This window comes from Thermobia domestica, chromosome 8, assembly GCF_964235325.1.
Source record: "Thermobia domestica chromosome 8, izTheDome1.hap1.1, whole genome shotgun sequence".
NCBI classification, from domain to species: Eukaryota; Metazoa; Arthropoda; class Insecta; order Zygentoma; family Lepismatidae; genus Thermobia; species Thermobia domestica.
In genome coordinates, this window is record NC_137461.1 from 95,286,078 (window position 1) to 95,307,875 (window position 21,798).

Sequence of the window (21,798 nt, forward strand, 5' to 3'; positions counted from 1 at the left end):
ATATTATTATTACCATTAGCATTATCATTATCATTCACTTCGAATGTAGTTGTGTGAGTAATTAAGAATTTGAAATAAGTGCTGATTAATTCTGAAGAATCAAGAAATGTGTAAAAACGTGAGTGAGAATTGAGTCAGTTAAAATTCGTATCATTTAAGTTACCACACTAAAAATCATTGAACTAAAAATTAAAGTTTCTAATCCACATAAATAGTATGTTGTATTATTTAATGAATGATTACGATATTAAATGCAAAATTTGATAAAGTAAAGCAAAATTATAGCTTTAAATCAGAAAATAAAATGTGTAGTGTAAATCGTGTAAAGCGTTACCTACGAGTAGCGGATATTAAAAGTGGTTTTGGATTATATTTAATTAGCAACTAAGGAAAGGATATATAGTATAAACGGTTTCCTTTTTATAATTACCAGACATTTTAATAAATAAATGTTTAAAAGCGAAATAACGTTATAGCTAAACTTTTTAGGTAAAAGTTTCTCACTGAAAGAAGTTAAATTTCCCACTCATTTTCAAATTAATTATACGTTATTTAAACTGCCTGTGTATGAACGGAAGTATGGATGAAGGAAAGTATACATTTTTCTGTATTAAATTTAAAGAATTAAATTCGTAAAAAAACAATAGTTCCATCTCACGTTAACGGAATTGGTCTAACACATTTGAATAAAGGAGTTAATTGTCTATTAAATATAAATGGATATATGAAATGTGTTTTTCAAGTAGTAGAAGTATAGTCATTGGACCAGATGTGTATACTCAATTGAATGGACTACCAATACGAGTACGTAAGTTGATTTTTTTTTTTTTTTTTTTTTTTGGAGTTTGGTGAGTATTGTTTTAATAGTTGGTAGTCGTAGAGTAGCTTTTAAAGAGTACACTGTATGATATGAGAATGATATAAAGAAAAGTTGAATAAATTAGACGGGAGAAAATATAAAATTAAGTTAGCTATTGTAGTTTTGCCCTTAGAAACAAGAACAGACATTTTGCTAAAAATTCTAAATGGGAATAAATTTGACAAGGATAAAATTCAAATTAGATTGGAATTGTCTAAATTGTTCAATTAATTGTCTAATTTATCTAATTAACTTCAAGATGTTTTGAAACTTCTATTACAGTTGGTAATATTTCAAGGTACTTGCACTCATACGACTTATGCTAATTACTATTATTGTTGTTAAATTTCAAGATTGTTCTAATAAAAAGTTGACAGGAAAAATTCTTTGCTTTTAATAATACATTTGAATAATGTTAAAATCAAAACTGTGCATTGGACATTGGTTGTGAGAGATTGAATGACTGTGTTGTGGAGGGTACAAAATTTTTCTTACAGGTTATTATGTTATAGTTACAGAAATCAATGATCATAATACTATTAATTTAGTAAGACTGGCTTTATTCAACAAGTCGTGAGGTAATATGATACTGGCTAGTTTTCTCCTTCGAGCACAGATTGCTTTTGGGGATCGTGCCCACTGATTTTGTTAACCGTCAAAACTGTGCAACAACTTGAAAAACAAGCATATTCTTTCAAAATATTCTGATTTTTTACACTTCGCACGGGCTTTTACAAGTGAGTCTTTCTTTAGATTGTCTATTTTATGCTTAAATGAACTGAGCTTTGCTCATAAACGAGTTAGATTACGAAAATGTTAGAAAACAAAATAAATTAATAATAAAATAAGTATTCTTACAGGCAGGGGTATTCTGCTTAAATCCATGCCAATGCAGTTTCTCATGAAAGCCCAAAGATTTAGAGAAATGTTCGGCCTCGCAGGAATAATAGTTCTTCTTACCATCTACAAAAGTATCAATAATTATTTTATTTTTAAATAAGCAGAAAATTTATTATACATACATTTATATATTAGGTACTCTCAGAATTATTGAACCTTTAAGGCACGAAATGAAGTTAATGTCCCAAATATCAGGGTATACGAGTCGTAGTCTGTCAGGCCTAACGTTATGTGAGGGATGACTATTAGTGCTAATAGTCGTGTAAATACTGCTGGAATCTTGGGATTGAGACATAACCTATTGCGCCGTCAAAATGAGTCAAGTTTCTTCAAAACTGCGCTCCATTTTACAATTTTACTTCGATGAAGACGCAATTGCTGCACAAACCCATGAAGAAAGTTGAGCTATTTGGCTAAGATATATTATCAAATGCATCAGCCGAAAATGGAGTGGCTTTCGTGCTGGTTAATTCAGTGTCTGAGGTGCTACTCGCAGAGCGAATAATCACAGCAGAAAGACCAAAGTCAAGCAAGACTGGCATGTAAGCAGTCATGACATCACCATTGACCTATATATCCTTCATCAAATTGTGTTAAATTACATCGATACATTTTAACGATCCGTCAAAAATCGAGATAAATTAGCTGCGAGGTTTTAATGCATCCACCGTATAGTCCAAATCTAGCATCGTATGGCTTCTGTCTCTGCAGAACATCCTGTACGTCATTAAGTTGAAAACAGGTTTGCGAGTACCACGTGTCATAACTTTGACACTACAGATCACCAAATGCTTTTAGTGACAGGATTATGGTATTATCGGAAAAGTGACAGAAGAAATTCATCGAATTAAATGGTGCAAATGTAGTTTCAAAAATAGTTCTTTAGAATCGAAAAGTAAATACCCCCAAGCTTGTTTCTTTCAGGTTAAATGATTAACTGGCATGCCCCCCCCAAAAAAAACCTTATTAGTTTCCCTGGAAATAGTTATAAGTAGCCTTGTTTAGTATGTTTGCTTCCTCTCTCTCTCTCTCTTTGTATATACAGGGTGTTTCAAAACAACACCAACAACGTTTGGAAGGTGATTCCTGACACCAAGATAAGACAAAAAATATGAACCAACCTGGATGCACAAATGCTTCCTTTCGGAGTTATAGGCTCCCGAAAACATGAAAAATCGAACTTTAAAAGTCCATAGCTCCTAAACTATGGGACCTACCTACTAGGGGATATATCGGGTCAAGACTTCACTTAGGAACTAGTATGTGCACTATCCAAAGATACATGTTTCAGAATCCTAAGGTGCTCACGCAACTCTTTTTATAGACGGAGTTAGGCAATGGGCATATAATCTGAACTATTCACTAATTCGAAAAAAATTGCGGAAGTACTACAAGATTCTGAAACTTGTATATCTGGATAGTGCGCTTAGTAGTTCTTAAGTGAAGTCTTGACCCGACTACGGTAGCTCTCACACTTTAGGAGCTATGAACCTTTAAAGTTCATGTTTTCATGTTTTTGGCAGCCTATAACTCCGAAAGGAAGCATTTGTGCACCCAGGTTGATCTATACTCTTTGTCTTATCTTGGTGTCAGGAATCACCTCCCAAACGTTGTCAGTGTTGTTTTGAAACAATCTGTATATATATATATATATATATATATATATATATATATATATACAGGGTGTTAATGAACTATACCGACAAACTTTAAGAGGTGATTCCTCACATCAAAATAAGAGAAAAAGTTCATATGGACCTATGGCGAAACGTGCATACTTTCAGAGCTAGGGTTGTCCAAAATCGCGAAAACGCCAAATTTCAAGAGGTCCTACTTCAAATTCGAGAGACTATGGATGGTGGTCCTTATCAGCGTAAAGGAAGTCACGCATACGCAATCCAAAAAGCATATTTCATTAATGTTCAATGGGTGTACGGATGATTCCCTGGAGGGTGAATTTCCCAGACATGCCATGAACCGAATTTTAAGATATGCTCTGATTTTATGATTGGTCCAAAGTAGGCAAACGATAAGCCTTGATAGCATTGAACACGAAATCCTTTGGCGCGATGTCGGAAGTGTTAAGGATCGTCAGCAGCACGGTCTCTCGTACTCGGGAAAACGCATAGTGCGATGTTTTCTCTCACGCTTTTAAGTGAAGAAAACATGAAATACATATCATAACACGTTATTCCAAACTCCCGGCGGGAGCTCATGTGGTTCGGATTCCACGTTAATCAGTAGGTCCACGTCTCATATAGCCTCGCTGCTGAACGGGACGCTAAACTAAAATCACCTCACCTCACGTTATTCCAATCACAAAGAAACATGTAGCTGCCGATTCATAACACTTCCGCCTTCCCTCCGAAGCATTGGATGTCCATTGTTGTCAAGATTTACCTCCTGCCTATTTTGGACCCTTCTTGAAATCCAGCTATATCTGAAAACACTATTGAAAACATATCTGAGAATTACACCCTGTAGGGAATAACCTTTACACGTATTGACAATTGATGAAATAAGCACTTTTGAACTGTGTATGCCTGATTTCCTTTATGCTGATAAGGACCACCATCCACAGTCTCTGGAATTCGAAATAGGGAATGTTGAAATTTAGATTTTTCGCGATCTTGGACAGCCCTAGCTCTGAAACTATGCACTTTTCGCCATAGGTCCATATGAACTTTTTCTCTTAGTTTGATGTGAGGAATCACCTCTTAAAGTTTGTCGGTGTAGTTCATTAACACCCTGTATATATATAGGTGTTAGACAAAGCATCTATGCGTGCCGAAAGCGTGGGAAAATGACTTTCGGATGCCAATAGTTCACAGCAGTAGTGGGACATGTTGGCATTTGTCCATTAGCTACATGTCGATATCAACACACCTATTAGCCAAATTTCAATATCGATCATGCGATTCCACTAGTGATATTACTTTAGTTTACCCAGTTTCTTAGTGGGTCCCCTTGCACAATTTCAACCTGGCCTCAGTTGTTGCATCCTTATTGGTATGCAACCGTGCACATCATATTGCATCGGTTTGAGGGAATATTATTGGTGAATTGGCAATGGCTTTCATGTTCTTGATGCTATTCCTTACATTTCCGACGCTTCGAACTCACGTTTACTTAGTATCAGTGCATTTTTTCTGGGCATTTTTCGTTACGTGTTTCCACACATGTGAATCACCTGCTTCATCTGTTGTGCTCTACCGACACTCCAGATGTCTTTCTAGAGCATTTGAGTACAAATTCCCTACACTTAATACTCAGAGTGTCACTGTTGGTCGGCATTCGTACCTGGCGATTATGGAACAACACACAACGGGCATGAAGGTGTCCGCCATTTTGTATCTATTCCAGATATCGACTTAATACAAACGAATTATTGTTACCTGGTAGAAACCCTATCAATTTATATCCATTTAGACCAATTTTCATTTGGCAGATTATCCGGGACTCACTACGTTCCTTTGTGGAATCCTTTGCGCGTTCATGGTAGGATTGTGAAACATGCAAAATTCAATAAATCAGGTATGACCTCTTCAGTGATTTTTTTACCCGCCCTCTTTACGTTGGATAGTTTCCGAACTATTGGCGTCCGAAAGTCATTTTCCCACGCTTTCGGCACCTTGTAGATCCGAAACTATGTCCGATAGCCGAAAGTTCAACAGAACTTTTTTCTTGTCTCAGTGGCAGTAATCACCTCCCAAGAGTTGTAACACTTATTTTGCAACACTCGATATATATAAGATATATATAAGATAGATAGATAGATATAGTATGAATTGTTATTGCTCCTGTATATTCCCGAAGCTAAGTCTCATTTATTAAGCCGCTCTCACTGAACATGTCTACGTCGTCTATGTTTTGCCCGAACACAGATTAATGACCATTTACCTTAACTATATGAGTGGAACTATTAAGTCAGTAGAAAACAGGAGTAGGATGAACATTTATTTTCTTCTGAGAAATAGGTAGAGAAAAATATTAATACATTTGTACACGCAACAACTAAAGTAAGTGGAGGTTGGAGTGTAAGAAATGATAGGTCTTTAATCCAGAAGAATATTTTTACTATACACCTAATCAACATGACTACAGATATGCACCAGAGCATTACATGTCAGTAGATTCCTCCATTTAGAGCAAGAAAGAATGAGTAGTTGTGCATCACTTAAAGAACAACCACGAGATAGATAGAAAGAAATTTAATTAATTTAAGTTCCAGGAGATAGGAATTTAAGTAAAGGAAAATGATAATATGAACATCATGCAGGAATTATCATGTATAATACTTGGATTGTTTAAACACACACACACACACACACACACACACACACAGAGAGAGAGAGAGAGAGAGAGAGAGAAAGCATTAAAAGACTGAGAAATAGCAAGAAAGAGAAGAAAAAGAAAACTAGAGGAAGACATGAACATAGATGAAATTTTAACGCTTCAGAATACATAATCTGCATCTTTCCCCCCTGCCCACTCTCTCTGTCTTGTGTTTTTAATCCTTTATGGGATAAAGCTCTTTTCGTAGCAATCGTGAACATTTACAGCACTTAATTCTTCGAAGAAAATAACTAGAAATTCAGGCGGGGAATCGACCTAAGAGCTTCGAGAATGAGACTCACACTCTGTCTACTTAGTTACGCAGACCATACAAATGTGTTAATAAATCAGTTATCTAACTTGCTACTGTCAAGTTCAATTCAATTTGAAGTTTGAATTTTATTTACGGCCTTTAGGCACCTATGGCTCAGCCTCTAGGGTTCCATAAAAAAACATTTGGTCTTAGATCAATAACAAGCATGAATTAATCCACAATCTCGAGAACTTACTGTTGCACCACACACACACACACACACATATATATATATATATATATATATATATATATATATATATATATATATATATATATATATGATTAATCGAGGATAAAATAGTGATTTCATAAATCTACGAAACGAGTCCTACCGTAGTTCTTGAAGGAGCCAGTTGCCAGTAATCCACCTGCGAATGACATCTCGTAGTGTTGTTATGTAAAACACTCAATATAAATAAAACTTCGAAATACCCGTTTGCAACCTTCGAACATAGGTAAGTGGTTAAAGCGTCGGTTATTGAGGAAAACATGTAGGGTTCAAATCCCGAAGAATTCAAGATATATTTTTGTTTTTTTCCTTCAAGTTTTCTCTTCCTTTGGAAAGATTTTCAGGTACAGGGGCACAGAAATCAGATTCGCTAGCAGAATCACTAGTAAGTGACTGCACAGTCCGGTCAATGGTGTGGTTTGAGTCTGCTCTCACGTGCATATCAGATTTATTATTGTGATCCTGGCGCGTACTTGGATCAACAAATAAATCCTTCGGTGACATTTGTTCATCTACCTGGGCGAGTTGTTCTTCGTATAGATGTTCTTGGGCTTTGTGGTCAGAAGCAGACGAGGGTATTGCAGTAGTATCCAGAGTGGCAACAACTTCCGGTTCAATAGAAATAACTCCTTCAGGGCGAATGGCGAGATCTTGGAATGTGTCAAGTGCTAAAGTATCATGATGGGAAGATGTACCAGTTGATCAAAAGTAAGCAAAGGGAACTTCGTAAAGTTACTAATATTCAAAAATTATCTTTTAGGTGGAAGATTGTGAGGTGTATGAAGCGGTGCCAGCTGAGAGCTTCGAACTGGCAGAAGAACTCTGTAGTCCAGACCGTTTTTGTGGGGGCAGTCTTGAACAAAATGTTCTTGTGAATTACACAAAGCACATATTTGGACTTGACCTGATTAATTACAAAAGAGGCGCAAACCACAACCTGTAATAATTGGACTATTTTATTTAATCTTAATTTTAATTAATTTACATCCATTACGGGCAACACATACGTGGTCTGCAGAATACAGTTCGTCTAAGATTGACTATATTTTACTATAATGAGAAAAAAACTAGTGTTAACTGCTGATTACTAAGTTCCATGAGGCACAAAGACACTAATGACAGTAATACTGTTGTCAGCGAGATCAATAGGAAGTAAATGTTCATCGTCAGTATCGGTGTATTTGACTGCACCGTTAGTTGTCGATAGAATTTGTTCAAACATCATGTTGACTAACTTATAGTAGTTTCCGTATAGAGTCAATTTCGTTATTGGGGCCGGGGTGGCTCAGTGATAAGAGTCACCCTCTGGTGCTCGGGGTTTCCGGTTCGATCCCAGCTCTGCCAAGTGGACTTTGTGGTGGACAAACACCGTGTGCGTGGGTTTTCTCGGGGTTCTCCCGTTTCCTCCCACTTTCTTCATTCCACCATTTCATTTATTATTTCTTCATCACCGTCTCCTTTAGCCTACACGGCATAATCGTGGGCATAAAACTCAGATTTCATTTCATTTTTTCAATTTCGTTATTATGAACTAGATCAATTTTTGATTTAAATGTTTAACGAATTCTTTCATGTACAAAAATTAAAGTAGCCTTCTGACTTACTTGTCCAAAATTGATACGTGCGGTATTCTTACGAAGGCAACTCATGCTGAAACTTCGTCGTACGATGACCACCAAATACACTCAAAAAAGAAATATGTAGTCATGACTTTCGTTTGTTACGATACAAACGTCCAGCGAGCGAGAGATCATGTTACTGGCACGAAGTCTCCCGAACAAATGACAGTCGAACCTTAAAAACAGGGATTTCAAAGTTACATTTATACTGAACATGGGTTACGTAACAATGTTACGAGATGTCATTCGCGCGTCGAATACTAGTGCGACGACTCGTTTCGTTGTTTTACGAAGTCACTATTTTAGTCCTCGATTAATCCGAGATATATATGTTGGTGCAACAGTAACTTCTCGAGATTTTGGATAATTTCCAACTTGATCTTGATCTACAGATCAAACATTTTTATGGAACCAGGGTGCTTGAGTCATAGATGTCTAAAGGCCATAAATAAAAATCAAACCACAAATGGAAGTGGGTGTAACTCGCTGACAATAGCGAGTTTACTGGCTGATTTATTATTTTTTATAGTCTGTATAGCTAAGTAAAGAGCATGTAAGACTCATTCCCAAAGTTCTTGGTTTGATTCGCTGCCTGGATTTTCCAGTTATTTTCTTCAAGAAATTAAGCGCTGTAAATGATGTTCACGATTGCTACTGAAAGAGATTTATCCCACAAAGGTAGAAAAACACGAGACAGAGAGGGTGCAGGAGGGAGAGACGCAGACTGTATCCTTAAGCGTTAAAATTTCATGTATTTCCATGTCTTCCGCTATTTTTCTTTCCTTCTTTTCTCATCATTTTCTCTCTTTCCTCATCTTTTTTATGCTCTCTCTCTCTCTTTTTCTCTGTGTATTTGTGTGTTTGAACAAGACAAGTTTTGTTATACTGCGTAATGGCGATTCCTTCATGATTCTGCTTATTTATCTCGTGGTTTTCTAAGTAATGCTCAACTACTCATCTTTCTTGTTCCAAATGAAGGAACATCCAGACATGTCATACTTTGGCACATGTCAGTACTCCCATGTTAGTTGTCGAACTATCGGGCATACATACACTGAAACAATTCTCCTGGAGGAAAGAGCTACTATTTCTTATAACTGCAACTTCCACTTATTTTAATTGTCATGTGTACAAATCAATTAATATTTCTCCAATATAAGGTACTCTGTCTCCCTGTAGTGTCAAGAACCAGATACTTCACAGAGGGAGATCATCACGAACCATAATGAAAAAATGAAGTTATATATAAAATAAGATATACTATATCTACATACAAAAGACACATTAGTAACAGAAACAAAACTTCACTAATATTTTCGATCTACTGATCGTCTTTTAGAGATAAGAAAGAGTAACTAATAAATACTAGATATGTCAATAATAAATTACTGTTGTTTTGTATTCCTACTCTATTTGGCGAAGCTCAATAACCTGTTCAATTTTAACATCCAATGATGCAAATAGTAGAAATATCAAGTACACATTCGGTTCTTCGCTGCTGTTCTGTAGCTCTCCAATGAGATGATACAAACCAGGGACAAAGCTCTTTAATCACTAGAAAATATTTGTGGACGCATCACTATTTCTTACACTCTTTTTCACGTCGAATCACTTTGCACTAGGTATACTACGTTACGTTAGAGGAATTAACGTCTACTCCTAATACGAAAACCTATATACCAAACAAAGCATCGAAATCTATTTAGTATAATCAATTTCCATTATTTGTTTACTTGTACAGATAATTTCCCCGTTGCCTAAACTTTTGGTTCCACAGTTTAACCTCCCTTATATCTAAATATCTTCTACATGGTTAATCAACTATTTTCATTATCACTCTCAGATGCCAGTCAGCAAGTCAAAGATAATATATTGTAAAGTACTTCGTTAATTTTATTCTAAAATAAAGTACTAAAACAAATACAGCTCTTACACTTTCATGTAAAACTGCCCATGAAGCCAGGCGTCTAGCCAGGCATGGTAAAAAAAATGGAAACTACAAAATTTCGATATTAAGAAATATTCTTTAGTGAATCTAGGAATCAAGAAGTGAAGCAACCAAGAATATATATATATATATATATATATATATATATATATATATATTCTTGGTTGCTTCACTTGGTTGCTCATATATATATATATATATATATATATATATATATATATATATATATATATATATATATATATATATATATATATATATGTATATATATATATGTTAGTGTGTGTACGTGTGTTTGATTGGTACAATGATATTTATTTCGTTAATTCTAATTTTTTCTATTGCAATTTTTTGATTTCAAAGGTCTGATTTACGATATAAAACAAATCACTGTAAAGCATTAGAAAATACTGGTATCATCTGTGATACAATTCTATAAAATATTTAAAGCAGCATGTTACTGTCCAAATTGATTGTTTATTTAGACTATCTGTGATGGATCATTAGAGTTATCATCTAGGAGTCTTCACGTTTTTAATTCTAATTGATTTTTAAGTATTTGAAGTTTGTACATTTCATTATGGGTCCATTATTGATGCTTATTTTAGGTTCAACACGAGAAGACTTATATTTATCTTACAAGCTTCTGATACATTTTCATTAATTTATTTTATTGATTCGAAATGTTACCGAAAATCTTTTAATATATCACTTCAAAGCATTCAGTCATCTAGGCTTGCTGACAGATTTATAATTAGTTTTATATAAACCTCAAAAATATTTCTGATTTACATGATTGTAATAATATATATAAATGGAGGTCCAGTTACTAATCATTACGGGACACCGCACTATATATTATAATTTTTATCATTCTTTTACATACTTCATTTTAGAATACTTTATTTTTTATGTATTAAAAGTATGTGTCACTTACCTTTTTTCGAATTCGCAATTCTTCCTCTTTACTTTTCTCTTCAACTTGTTTCTGTTGAGAAATAATTTTTTATTAAGTACTAGGTAATAACAAGAGAAAAAATACTGATATAAGTTAGTTAAACAGGAATTCGATGGAAGTTTCTAGTCTTGCAGAGAAGTAAGGAATAGGTGTTAAAACACTGTATTATTCTATGTATTACATCGTGAAAAAATGGCTATTAAAACTGTAAAAAAAAAAAATCCTCTTTTAACTTAGCAATGAAATACGGAATGCTATTATGGAATAACTCATGTAAAAACATGAGCATATTTAAAATTTAGATATTTATGCATATACTTCCAAATAGTGTGCCGAATAGATTACGTAGCGAAAATTTTAAGGTATATATTTAACCATTTTAATACTTAAATTTCTATAATATTTTTTTACCTGTAAGAATCCATCTATCTAGGCAATCATACAAAATAGAAAAGAAGAAAAGACAATTATCACAAAAACAAATGGCCAAATAACAACTATATATCATATATTCTAAAGAGTATATTCTAAATATAATGGATATTGATTATTTAAAATATGACTACCATTAAGAATTTTCATTACATTTCACTTTCTAAATATATACAGGATGTCCATAAAGTTCGTCGCCACTCCGTGTATCGTCGAAACGACTGCGAATATAAAAAAAAACGCAAAAACACGTCCATCATTATTTTAAGGGGTGTGAGTTTTGAGCTATAAAAGGTCTACTCCAGATTCACTTGAAAATTTTAAATGGCAAAGGGGGTCGAGTAATATATCGTTGGAAAGGTCTCAACAAGAGAAATATTTTGAGGAAAGTTTCAAGTCCCTATGTTGATCCCATCCAAAATGGCGGAGGTTCACATTTCGCGTAAATAAAGTCCGTCGCCACCCCGTGTATCTTCGAAACGACTAAGAATATGATAAAACGCAGAAACACGTTCATCATTACTTTAAGAGGCTTGAATTTTTTGAGTCATAAAAGGTCCAACAGACACTGCCAGACAGGGGTACGAGGGATCGTGTTTTTGCATTTTATCATATTCTCAGTTGTTTCGAAGATACATGGGGTGGCAACGGACTTTATGCACACGAAATGTGAACCCCCGCCATTTTGGGTGGGGTCAACCAAGAGACTTGAAACTTTCGGCGAAATATTTTTCTTATCGAGTCCTTTCCAAAGACATATTACTCGACTCCCTTTGCCATTTAAAATTTTCAAGTTGACCCCTCGCACCCCTATAAGGGAGTGTTTGGGGTGGACCTGTTATAGCTCAAAATTCAAGCCCCTTAAAATAATGATGGACGTCTTTTTGCGTTTTCTCATATTCGCAGTCGATTTGAAGATACACGAAGTGGCAACGGAGTTTATGGACACGAAATGTGAAGCACCGCCATTTTGGATGGGGTCAACCAAGAGACTTGAAACTTTCGGGAAAATATTTCTCTTGTCCAATCCTTTCCAACAATATATTACTCGAACCCCTTTGCTATTTAAAATTTTCAAGTTGATCCCACGTATCCCTATATGGGGTGTCTGAGGTAGATCTTTTATAGTTCCAAATTCAAGCCCCTTAACATAATGATGGACTTGTTTTTTTTTTTTTTTTTTTGCGTTTTCTCATATTCACAGTCGATTCGAAGATACACGGGGTGACAATGGACTTTAGGGACATTCTGTATATATATTATAATTATTAAATAATTCATTTTGTTCTGGTCAGAAAAATGTGTTTTAAAATTATATATATATATATATATATATATATATATATATATATATATATATATATATAGTAACAAAACTCAACATAACGTAGAAAAATTCAAAATTTTGTTTGTTGCATGTGTACTTCAGATTTCTCCCACGAGAGCGCAGCAGTGAGCAATGAGACAAGATGTCGACAGGCGCCGAGAAAGCATTTCATGACATGGCCTTCACGCTCTCCTGACCTAACCCCATGCGTAGAACTTTGGTTTTTTGTATGGGGTTATGTGAAAGATTCAGTGTTTACACCTCCTCTACCAGCAAACCTGCCAGAACTGCGAGCCCGCATAAACAATGCTTTTGAACTCATTGATAGGGACATGCTGCGCCGACTGTGGGAAGAACTTGATTTTCGGCTCGATGTCTGTCGAATCACTAAGGGGGCACATATCGAACATTTATAATTGTTAACAAAAACTTTTTGAGTTTTTCTACTGTGTGAAAAAAATTATCGCAATATATACAGTAATACAGTTATTATAGAGTTGTGAAATCGCTCCAATCATTTATAATCTTATATATATCTATATCTATCTATCTATCTATCTATCTATATCTATCTCTCTCTCTCTCTCTCTCTCTATATATATATATATATATATATATATATATATATATATATATATATATATATATATGCAGGATGTTAACCAACTATATCGACAAATTGTAATAGGGCATCCTTTGCGTATGCCGGGCTTGCTTTACACTGATGAAGACCACCGTCCAAAGTTTCTTGATTTCGAAATAGCGCCTATTGAAATTTTTACTTTTTCGCGATTTTCGACAGCTCTACCTCTGAAACTATGCACTTTTCGCCATAGGTCCATATGAACTTTTTCTCTTATTTTGATGTAAGGAATCACCTCTTACAGTTTGTCGGTAAGAGGTGATTCCTGGGCAAGGTCAGACCGCGTCAGTGGCTTGTCTGCCTGCTCTATGCGAGGTTGCGTGACGCTAGCAGTGCCTGTGTTGTGTCTGTGCTTGTTATAATGATTAAACGAATTGAGAACCCCGCCAGTTGTGAAGTGAGGGCCGTGATTAAATTTCTTAATGCACGAAACGTTCGACGTTGTGAAGTTCATCGCCTATTAAAGAAGGTGTATGAAGACAATGTGATGGACGAGTCGTCTGTTCGGCGCTGGTGTCGCAACTTCAACCTGGGAAGGGGGAGTACACACGACGAGGAGCGTTCAGGGAGACGATCTGTCATTAAAGACGAACTGCTGAGGTCAGTAGACGAATGCGTGAGGAACGATCAGCGCGTCACAATTGATGAACTCTGTGAACATTTTTCTAATGTGTCTCGAACAATTGTTCATGAAATTGTCTTGTCTCGAACAATTGTTCATGAAATTGTCAAAGACCATCTGCATTGTTCAAAAATCTGTGCAAGGTGGGTCCCTCGCATGCTCACAGATGAGTACAAAACCAAGCGTATGGCTGCAGCACTGACCTTTCTGGGGCGTTATTCCGATGAAGGAGACTCTTTCCTGAATCGCATCATTACAGGGGACGAAACATGGGTTTGTTATGCATCACCTGAGAGTAAACGACAGTCCATGGAGTGGCATCACGCTCATTCACCAACCAAACCAAAAAAATTCAAGACAGTTCCGTCCACCAAGAAACTCATGGCAACCATATTCTGGGATCGACGAGGTGTACTGCTCATTGATTTTGTGGCCCGTGGAGACACAATTAATTCTAATGCGTATTGTGAAACATTAAAGAAATTACGGCGGGCAATACAAAATCGACGGCGAGGTCTGTTGTCTACAGGCGTCATTCTCCTTCATGACAATGCTAGGCCCCATGCAGCTGCGAAAACACAACAACTTCTGCAGCAAGTCAAGTGGGAAAGCATCGACCATCCACCGTATAGCCCGGACTTGGCTCCTTCGGATTTTCATCTCTTTACGAAGTTTAAAGACTTTCTGGCGGGAAAAAGATTTGGCAGCGACGAAGAACTTAAACGAGGCGTGACTACGTATCTCAATTCGCTGGCGGCGGAAAACTATGACGCTGGAATACAAAAACTCGTCACACGTTATGACAAATGCCTCAATTTGCTTGGTGATTATATGGAGAAGTAGTGTAAAATATGCTCTTTCCAATAAAAATGTGTATATTTGTTAATATGTACTACTGTATCTTTATTGCACAAACGGGTACCACTTTCCGGATGGCCCTCGTATAATATCCGGGTGGCGAATCGCCAAAAAAGATATTGTGTCTTTATAGGGTATGCAAACCCGTCGTACACATCAATCTTGTGTTTTTTCGGTAAATGAACGAAAATATTATCTATATTTCTTAACTTAAGCAATATATAAAATTTAAGAGATATTTTCTGCATGATTTAGGCACATTTGGAATAACACAATAGCCAATTTGATCAAAATAACAATCTACTTAATATAAAATACATACTTTTTCTACACCTATCTGCTTGTTTCAGTGGAACGACCCAGGATCCACGACGAGGACGTGGGTGCAGGTCGGGTCCCACCCATGCCCACCCTACCATCCGTACAGTCTGTTCAAAGTTAGATCTTTTATTCTTTGCAAAGCATAGTTTGCCACTGTTTCTACTTTTGGGCTTACAGATTGGGATTTTAGTTTAAGTTTGATAAAACTATCTCTGCCACAAACTGCTGCAGATGCTTCTTTTACAAGTTTCAACCAGTGTTCTGTATTCTGGATGTGACGGGAATATTTCAAAGCTTCTTTTATGCCTGGAAGTTCATGGTTATTACTGTACATTTCTTTATTACAAAACAAGACAGCGCTAGAGGATGCGCCACTTCAACTGATTCCCAATTGATAAGGTATGTGTAATCGTTTGCATTCAAATTGAGCGCTGGTAGCATTTTTATTTTATTATTATTATTATTATTATTATTATTATTATTATTATTATTATTATTATTATTATTATTTTACATATGACTCATTGTCTACTTTAGCTGGTCTTCCTCGTTTCGTCTTCCTACTGTTGCTACTATCATTATCTCTACTCTTCTCGTTCCTAGCGTTTTCCCTTGCGTTGACTGTCTTTCCCCATGCATCTTTTCTAACGTGAAGTCTTTCATTGTCAACCATACAAAGCATTTTATTCTCCGGGTTAGCGAAATAACAGTTATTTTGGATTACTTCTTGAACCGATTGCCGCTCCTTTTGTGGTATGTATCTTGAAGTTCTCATTAATCACACGTGTTTGGCTCCATCTTTACAAGTAGGGTATCTTTTTACTAAAAATCAGTGACCTACAGTCTCTTTCCTGCATAGAGTTAGATTTTTAAGGTCATCAAGTCTTTAGAACTTCCTTTTGTAGTATCTTTTCCCGTTCTCGCTGGATTTTTGAGCTGTCTATCGTTTGGCCAGCATTCTTTGGATCAATTATTCCCCCCAAAAATTACAACGTAGTTGTTGCTATCGAAGTAGTTGCACGATCAAATGTTCCAAATTGTTTTGCTAGCGTAACGAGAGGTCTAAGGACACGTCGTTGCTGCTTGCTTCTTTTTTCTCTAATATTCTGTTGTTTCGCAAAGTAATCATCAACACTTGACTCATCGCCATCAGAAGATGATGTCTGGAGTTCATTAGAAGTATTCGTTTGTGATATGTGAGAAGACTGTTGGAAGGTGATCTCTCGTGATTTCCTTTTAGTGCGTACGCCTAGTTTAAAGACTCCTCGTAGCCAACTCCCTCTATTTTGCCTACTCGTGTTGTTCTCTGATCTTGCAGAAATGTCCACTCCTTCCTATCTACTTTCTTTCTTAATTCACATGAGTACATGGAAAGTTCATGACATTTACAGGAACATATACCAAATAATTTCGTGTAATCTTGTTTAAATTTTTCTGGAAACTAGCAGAAACCTTCGTTTTCTTCTCAGATTTAACATACTTCTTGTATATTTTCCGTGCAAGACAAGTAGAAGCTCAACTACATGTTCTAATGGCACAGTAGGAATGGAAGCCTTGTCCTAAACAGATTTCACACATTGAGCGACGTCTCTCACCATCTTCTCTACAGATGGATCATATTCGATATTCGATGTCAGTAACAACATTTTTACAGTATTTTCTCAACATCACTTGACAACTTTTCCACACTATTGTGTTTTCGATATGTAAAAAAGTGATTTTTCGCTCCGCCCTAAAGTACATATAAATTTAAATATAGGAATATACCAAATTATATAGTATCACATATAACTGTTTTTAAAATTTTCCTTTCATTTTTAGAAGAATTATAACTTTAGGTAAATTAATAAATATTAGATAAATTGCCAGGCAAATTTATTTCACTGTGAGAAAACATTACATCTGTGCATCTTTCGTCAACTCTTTCCTTTGCTTCTTTATTTTAATCTCTCATATTGTGACAAAGGAGAAAAATCAACTTGTCATTTTTTTTAATAGGACACAGAGATACTGCTAATGCACGCCACGTGATACATGTTTTGAATTAAAAATTGATACTAATCTTGTATCTCAAAAAGTGAATATAAGAGATACAAGGTTAGTATTAATTTTTAATTTAGAATAGAGTAATAAAATAAAGCGTAACTGTTGTTTTCTTTACCTTATTTACACAAATGAAAGCTGCTTTAACCATAATGATGCCGTATCATCATACATAATTGCCAGCGAACTCTAGAAAGTTAAACTAAATCAAATGGATCACTACTTACTAAACTTGATCCACAATTGCACTATATACATTCATTCATATATTGCCACTCGGTCGAAAAAGTGTAAAACGCTTTTTCAGGCCAGCCACCCTGAATGAGGTTTTTCCTGGGTTTTCCTCATTCACACCAGGCAAATGCCGGGGTGGTACCTAACTTATAGGTTCCAGGCCGCTTCCTTCCTTCCCCTTCCCCGGATTGTGTGCTCGCCGAGGGACGTCATCCCTCAAAAAAAAAAAAAAAAAAACGTGAAAGCCTAAATGGCCTTAGATGCCGAAAGCCCAGAAATCTAAAATCCTATCCTATCATTCATATATTATGGTTTTTGTATCCTACTAGTACTGACATTTTGCCTTTTTTTTTTTTTTTTGAAATGTACAACATTTTTGGAATAATTTTAGCGTAATACATATTCCACGGCAAAATCTTGGTCAATCTACAGTTGTGTGATCACGCATTTTTTTAAATTAAAGGAAAAATATGAATACTTTATATTTAATTACTAAAGCCCGGAATTAACGGCAAAATACCGTAAGTGCCATTATTGCAATTTTCATGATATTTTCAGAAAAAGTGCAATTTTACAATTTAGAAACAATTTGTTGCCATTGTCATAGGTTTTCTCTTCCACTACTCTTTATTTGCTCATGAATGACAGCATACCACAGATCTGAGTCGCTCTTATCTCGCCAAGCGACCTTGGTGTCTGATAATAACTGGTCTATTCCCGTTGGAATGTGACAACTGGAGAGGCGGGGATGCTAGAACGTATTCAGTTCTTGGAATTTTTGAAGCAGTGTTCGGTTCTTGGAATGACAAACGAAGATGCTTACTTTCAAGAAGTAGTCAGGTAGGCAGTTATTGTGAATCTTAGGCGTGCGTGATACAGATTCACACGCCTGATGTGCGTTTCAGTATTTTAAGATGCCGAAAGCTGGTCTTTCTAGGCAACAGAAGTTGGAAAAATTTGTGAGTAAGTTCGGGCGTACTGTGTTTTCAACAGACGGTCCTGTACTATTTTGTAAGTTATGTGAAACTTTCGTTTCCGCTGAAAAGCGTTATTTTGTATCACACCATATAAGCACTGCAAAACACAATTCTCCAAGGACACGCAAATCAGCTGGGGAAAAGGTTCAAAATCTTGGAACAGTCACGAATCTCGCTTCGCGTACTAACAGTTTTGCGAATGATTTGTGTGAAGCTCTAATTAACACGGACATTCCTTTATGGAAGTTAGAAAATGTTTCCTTTAGAAACATTCTCGAGAAATACACAAAACAAAAAGTTCCAAGTGAATCATCTTTGAGAAAGGCTTACGTTGATAGCGCGTACAGCAGAACTATTGACGATATCCGCAAAAGTGTTGCTGACAAAAATATATGAATTTCAATTGATGAAACTTGCGATATTCTAGGACGTTCCATTGTCAACGTTGTAATTGGAAATTTGGGAGGGGAAGAAGGCACACAAACATTTTTGATTGCATCAGAAGTTCTAGAAAAAGTAAATGGCACGGCAATTGCACAGGTATATACAAAATCGCTGAGAATTCTGTGGCCAGAATGTGTAAAATACGATAAGGTCCTTCTTTTTGTCACAGACGGAGCTGCATACATGAAAAGTATAGCAAAAGCCCTTAAGGTTCTATTTCCACGTATGCTGCATGTCACCTGTCTGGCGCACGCACTACATAGAATTGCAGAGGAAGTTCGTTCTTATTTTCCTGACGTTGACCTTCTTGTGTCAAATGTGAAAAAGTTATTTCTGAAAGCTCCCTCGCGAGCAAGTGGGTTTCACGAATTAGCCCCTGAACTTCCACTTCCACCACAGCCTGTCTTAACGAGATGGGGTACATGGATTACAGCTGTTCTCTATTATGCTAACAACTTTGAACCCATCAAAAGAATCATTGATACTTCTGATGAGGATGATGCGTCTTCAATTAAGGTTGCTCAAAGTTTGCTTAAGAAGAATTCCTTGAAAAAGGACTTAGTCTTCATTGCAACACATTTTGCAAAGTTAACAGATGCTATTGCCAAGCTTGAAAAAAAAAAGAAAAAGAAAAAAAGAAAAAGAAAGAAAGAAAAGAACAAACCCTCGCTATTTCTCTGAAAATCTTCAATGATACTCTCAACGATCTGAGTGTTGTACCTGGTGACAAGGGCGAGTACATTCGGCGTAAGTATGATCGTGTTGTGAGTACTAATCCAGATTTGGGAAAATTGAAGGACATCGCTAGTGTTATGGAAGGTGATGCTGATTGATACAACTGTTGACAGCAGTGGCGTATTTAGGGGGGGGGGGGCTTCCGGGCTTAAGCCCCCCCCCGAAATCTTACTTACTATAGTAAAGTATATGAAATATCTTGCAGAATTTTCATATTTTCAGGCAAAGCCCCCCCCCGAAAGTTAGCAAAGCCCCTCCCGAAACAAAATCGTAAATACGCCACTGGTTGACAGTGACATGGATCCTTCCCAAATTACATGTTTCAAGTATGCTCCAGTGACATCTATAGACGTGGAAAGATCATTTTCACATCTAAAGCGAATTCTTTCTGATAGGAAACAAAGTCTTTCCTTTGAAAATCTTAAAAAGATGTTAATAATTTCAGAGAACAAAAATATGAAAAACCTTTCGTAAGTGAAAATAAACTGCTAGTGTAGTGTAAAATGACTTCACTTTAGTATTTCTTGTGCTTTGAATATTTGTGCTAATATAACCGTGAATGAATAAAATGTGACAGTGTTTTTAAGTTATTGTTTCATTGTTACTACTGAAGGATGAATTGTTAGATGTCGTCCCTTCACGGGTTGCGCAATTTTAAGTGGTAAGTACAAAGTGCAAATTAAAACATTTTATTTGATTAGTAAACGAATTATAGCCTATTATAGCTTTTAATATTTTAGTATCTATTTTTCCCCCAAAGTTCGTGATTGCTTGTTTATTTTATTTTGCCATTTTACCTGCCATTTTTGGGTGTTTATTTTGCAATTTTGACAGCCGTGTTCGGGCTTGTATTTCGCCAACAATTCCGGGCTTTATTAATTACAACCTTCGACTTTGGAAAGAATGTTGTTAAGAAACTGTATATAGATGCTTTGGTAATAGTAATTAACATAACAAGTTAATTTACTAATATTACAACTTCGTGTTACTATTTATTATTTTAATTTTCAAAAGAACGTAATTACAAGTATTTCTGTAGTAAGAGGAAGTTAATTTCTGATTAGCACTGGGGAGAATATTACGAAGGTTAGATGTGATGTAAATTATCAGACAAAATGTTGTTTGAGATTTGGTTGATATTCTGTTGTTATCTTTGAAACAAAATGAAGTTTAATATGGTGATTATTTTTCAACGTTTTATATAGATCACTTTGTGCAAGTTTTGAAATTTTTTATATATATTGTGTTTATACATGCTACGTTTTGGTATACGTTTCGAGGAGATAAAACTTTTACATATTGGAAAGAAGTGTTTGGAAGTTTCTGGAAGAAAGTTTAACGGATAATTTAGATACATTTGATCATTACTTAGTTTTGTAAGGCCTAACAATCGCACAGAGAAAGTGATGCGTACCTACGCTAGTGAACGATTGAATGACTACCAAAAAGATCGACGAGACCTGAGGAAAGGACAGAGTCCAGCTAATGAGGTGGATGAGATTTGAAGTTGATAAGATCATAGAAGATGGTGATCAGAACAGAGATCAGTTGGGATGACTTTGGAATCGATGATAAACAAGCAGATCAGCGACGAAGTCGCTAATGGCCGAGGAGAGCGGCTAAATCACCAGAGGTTTGACAGGAGGTAGCAAGTGGCCGAGGAGATCGAAGATGAGGTCAATGGTAGCCGAGGAGGTCGACAATGAAGCTGAGAAGACCCAGAGAATCAACGAAAGAGTCGTTTGATGGTAGGTAGGTCTATGTGGAAAACAAAGGTTGTTCTTGCTCAGGCAGACCGGGAAGAATGTAGTAAATGGAACACACGAAGACTGAAAAGTGAATGACTGGACCGTGACTTGAACCCGGTATCTTTGACATACCGTGACGGCGCGCTAACTACTACGCTACCCAGTCCGCTTCCCAGAACAGCCACCTACTCCCTCACTCCTGAATTTGGTATTCTTTATTTAAAAAATCGATTGTTTCCCTCTTTCATTA

The 21,798-nt window shown here is 36.1% G+C and overlaps 1 protein-coding gene across 2 annotated transcripts in view; it reads right to left on the reverse strand.

Moving 5' to 3' along the window:
• The window catches only part of LOC145693093 (oxysterol-binding protein 1-like), a 327,552-nt gene that overhangs the window by 212,867 nt on the left and 92,887 nt on the right, over window positions 1-21,798 (reverse strand). The window contains exons 7-8 of one of the 2 annotated variants that reach the window (XM_081768781.1): window positions 11,144-11,194; window positions 1,718-1,822 (exon numbers count right to left, since the gene is read on the reverse strand). In XM_081768781.1, coding sequence (XP_081624907.1) covers window positions 1,718-1,822; window positions 11,144-11,194 — 156 coding nt within the window. The remainder of the gene's footprint in view (window positions 1-1,717; window positions 1,823-11,143; window positions 11,195-21,798) is intronic. The other variant, XM_081768782.1, reaches the window with a different exon arrangement.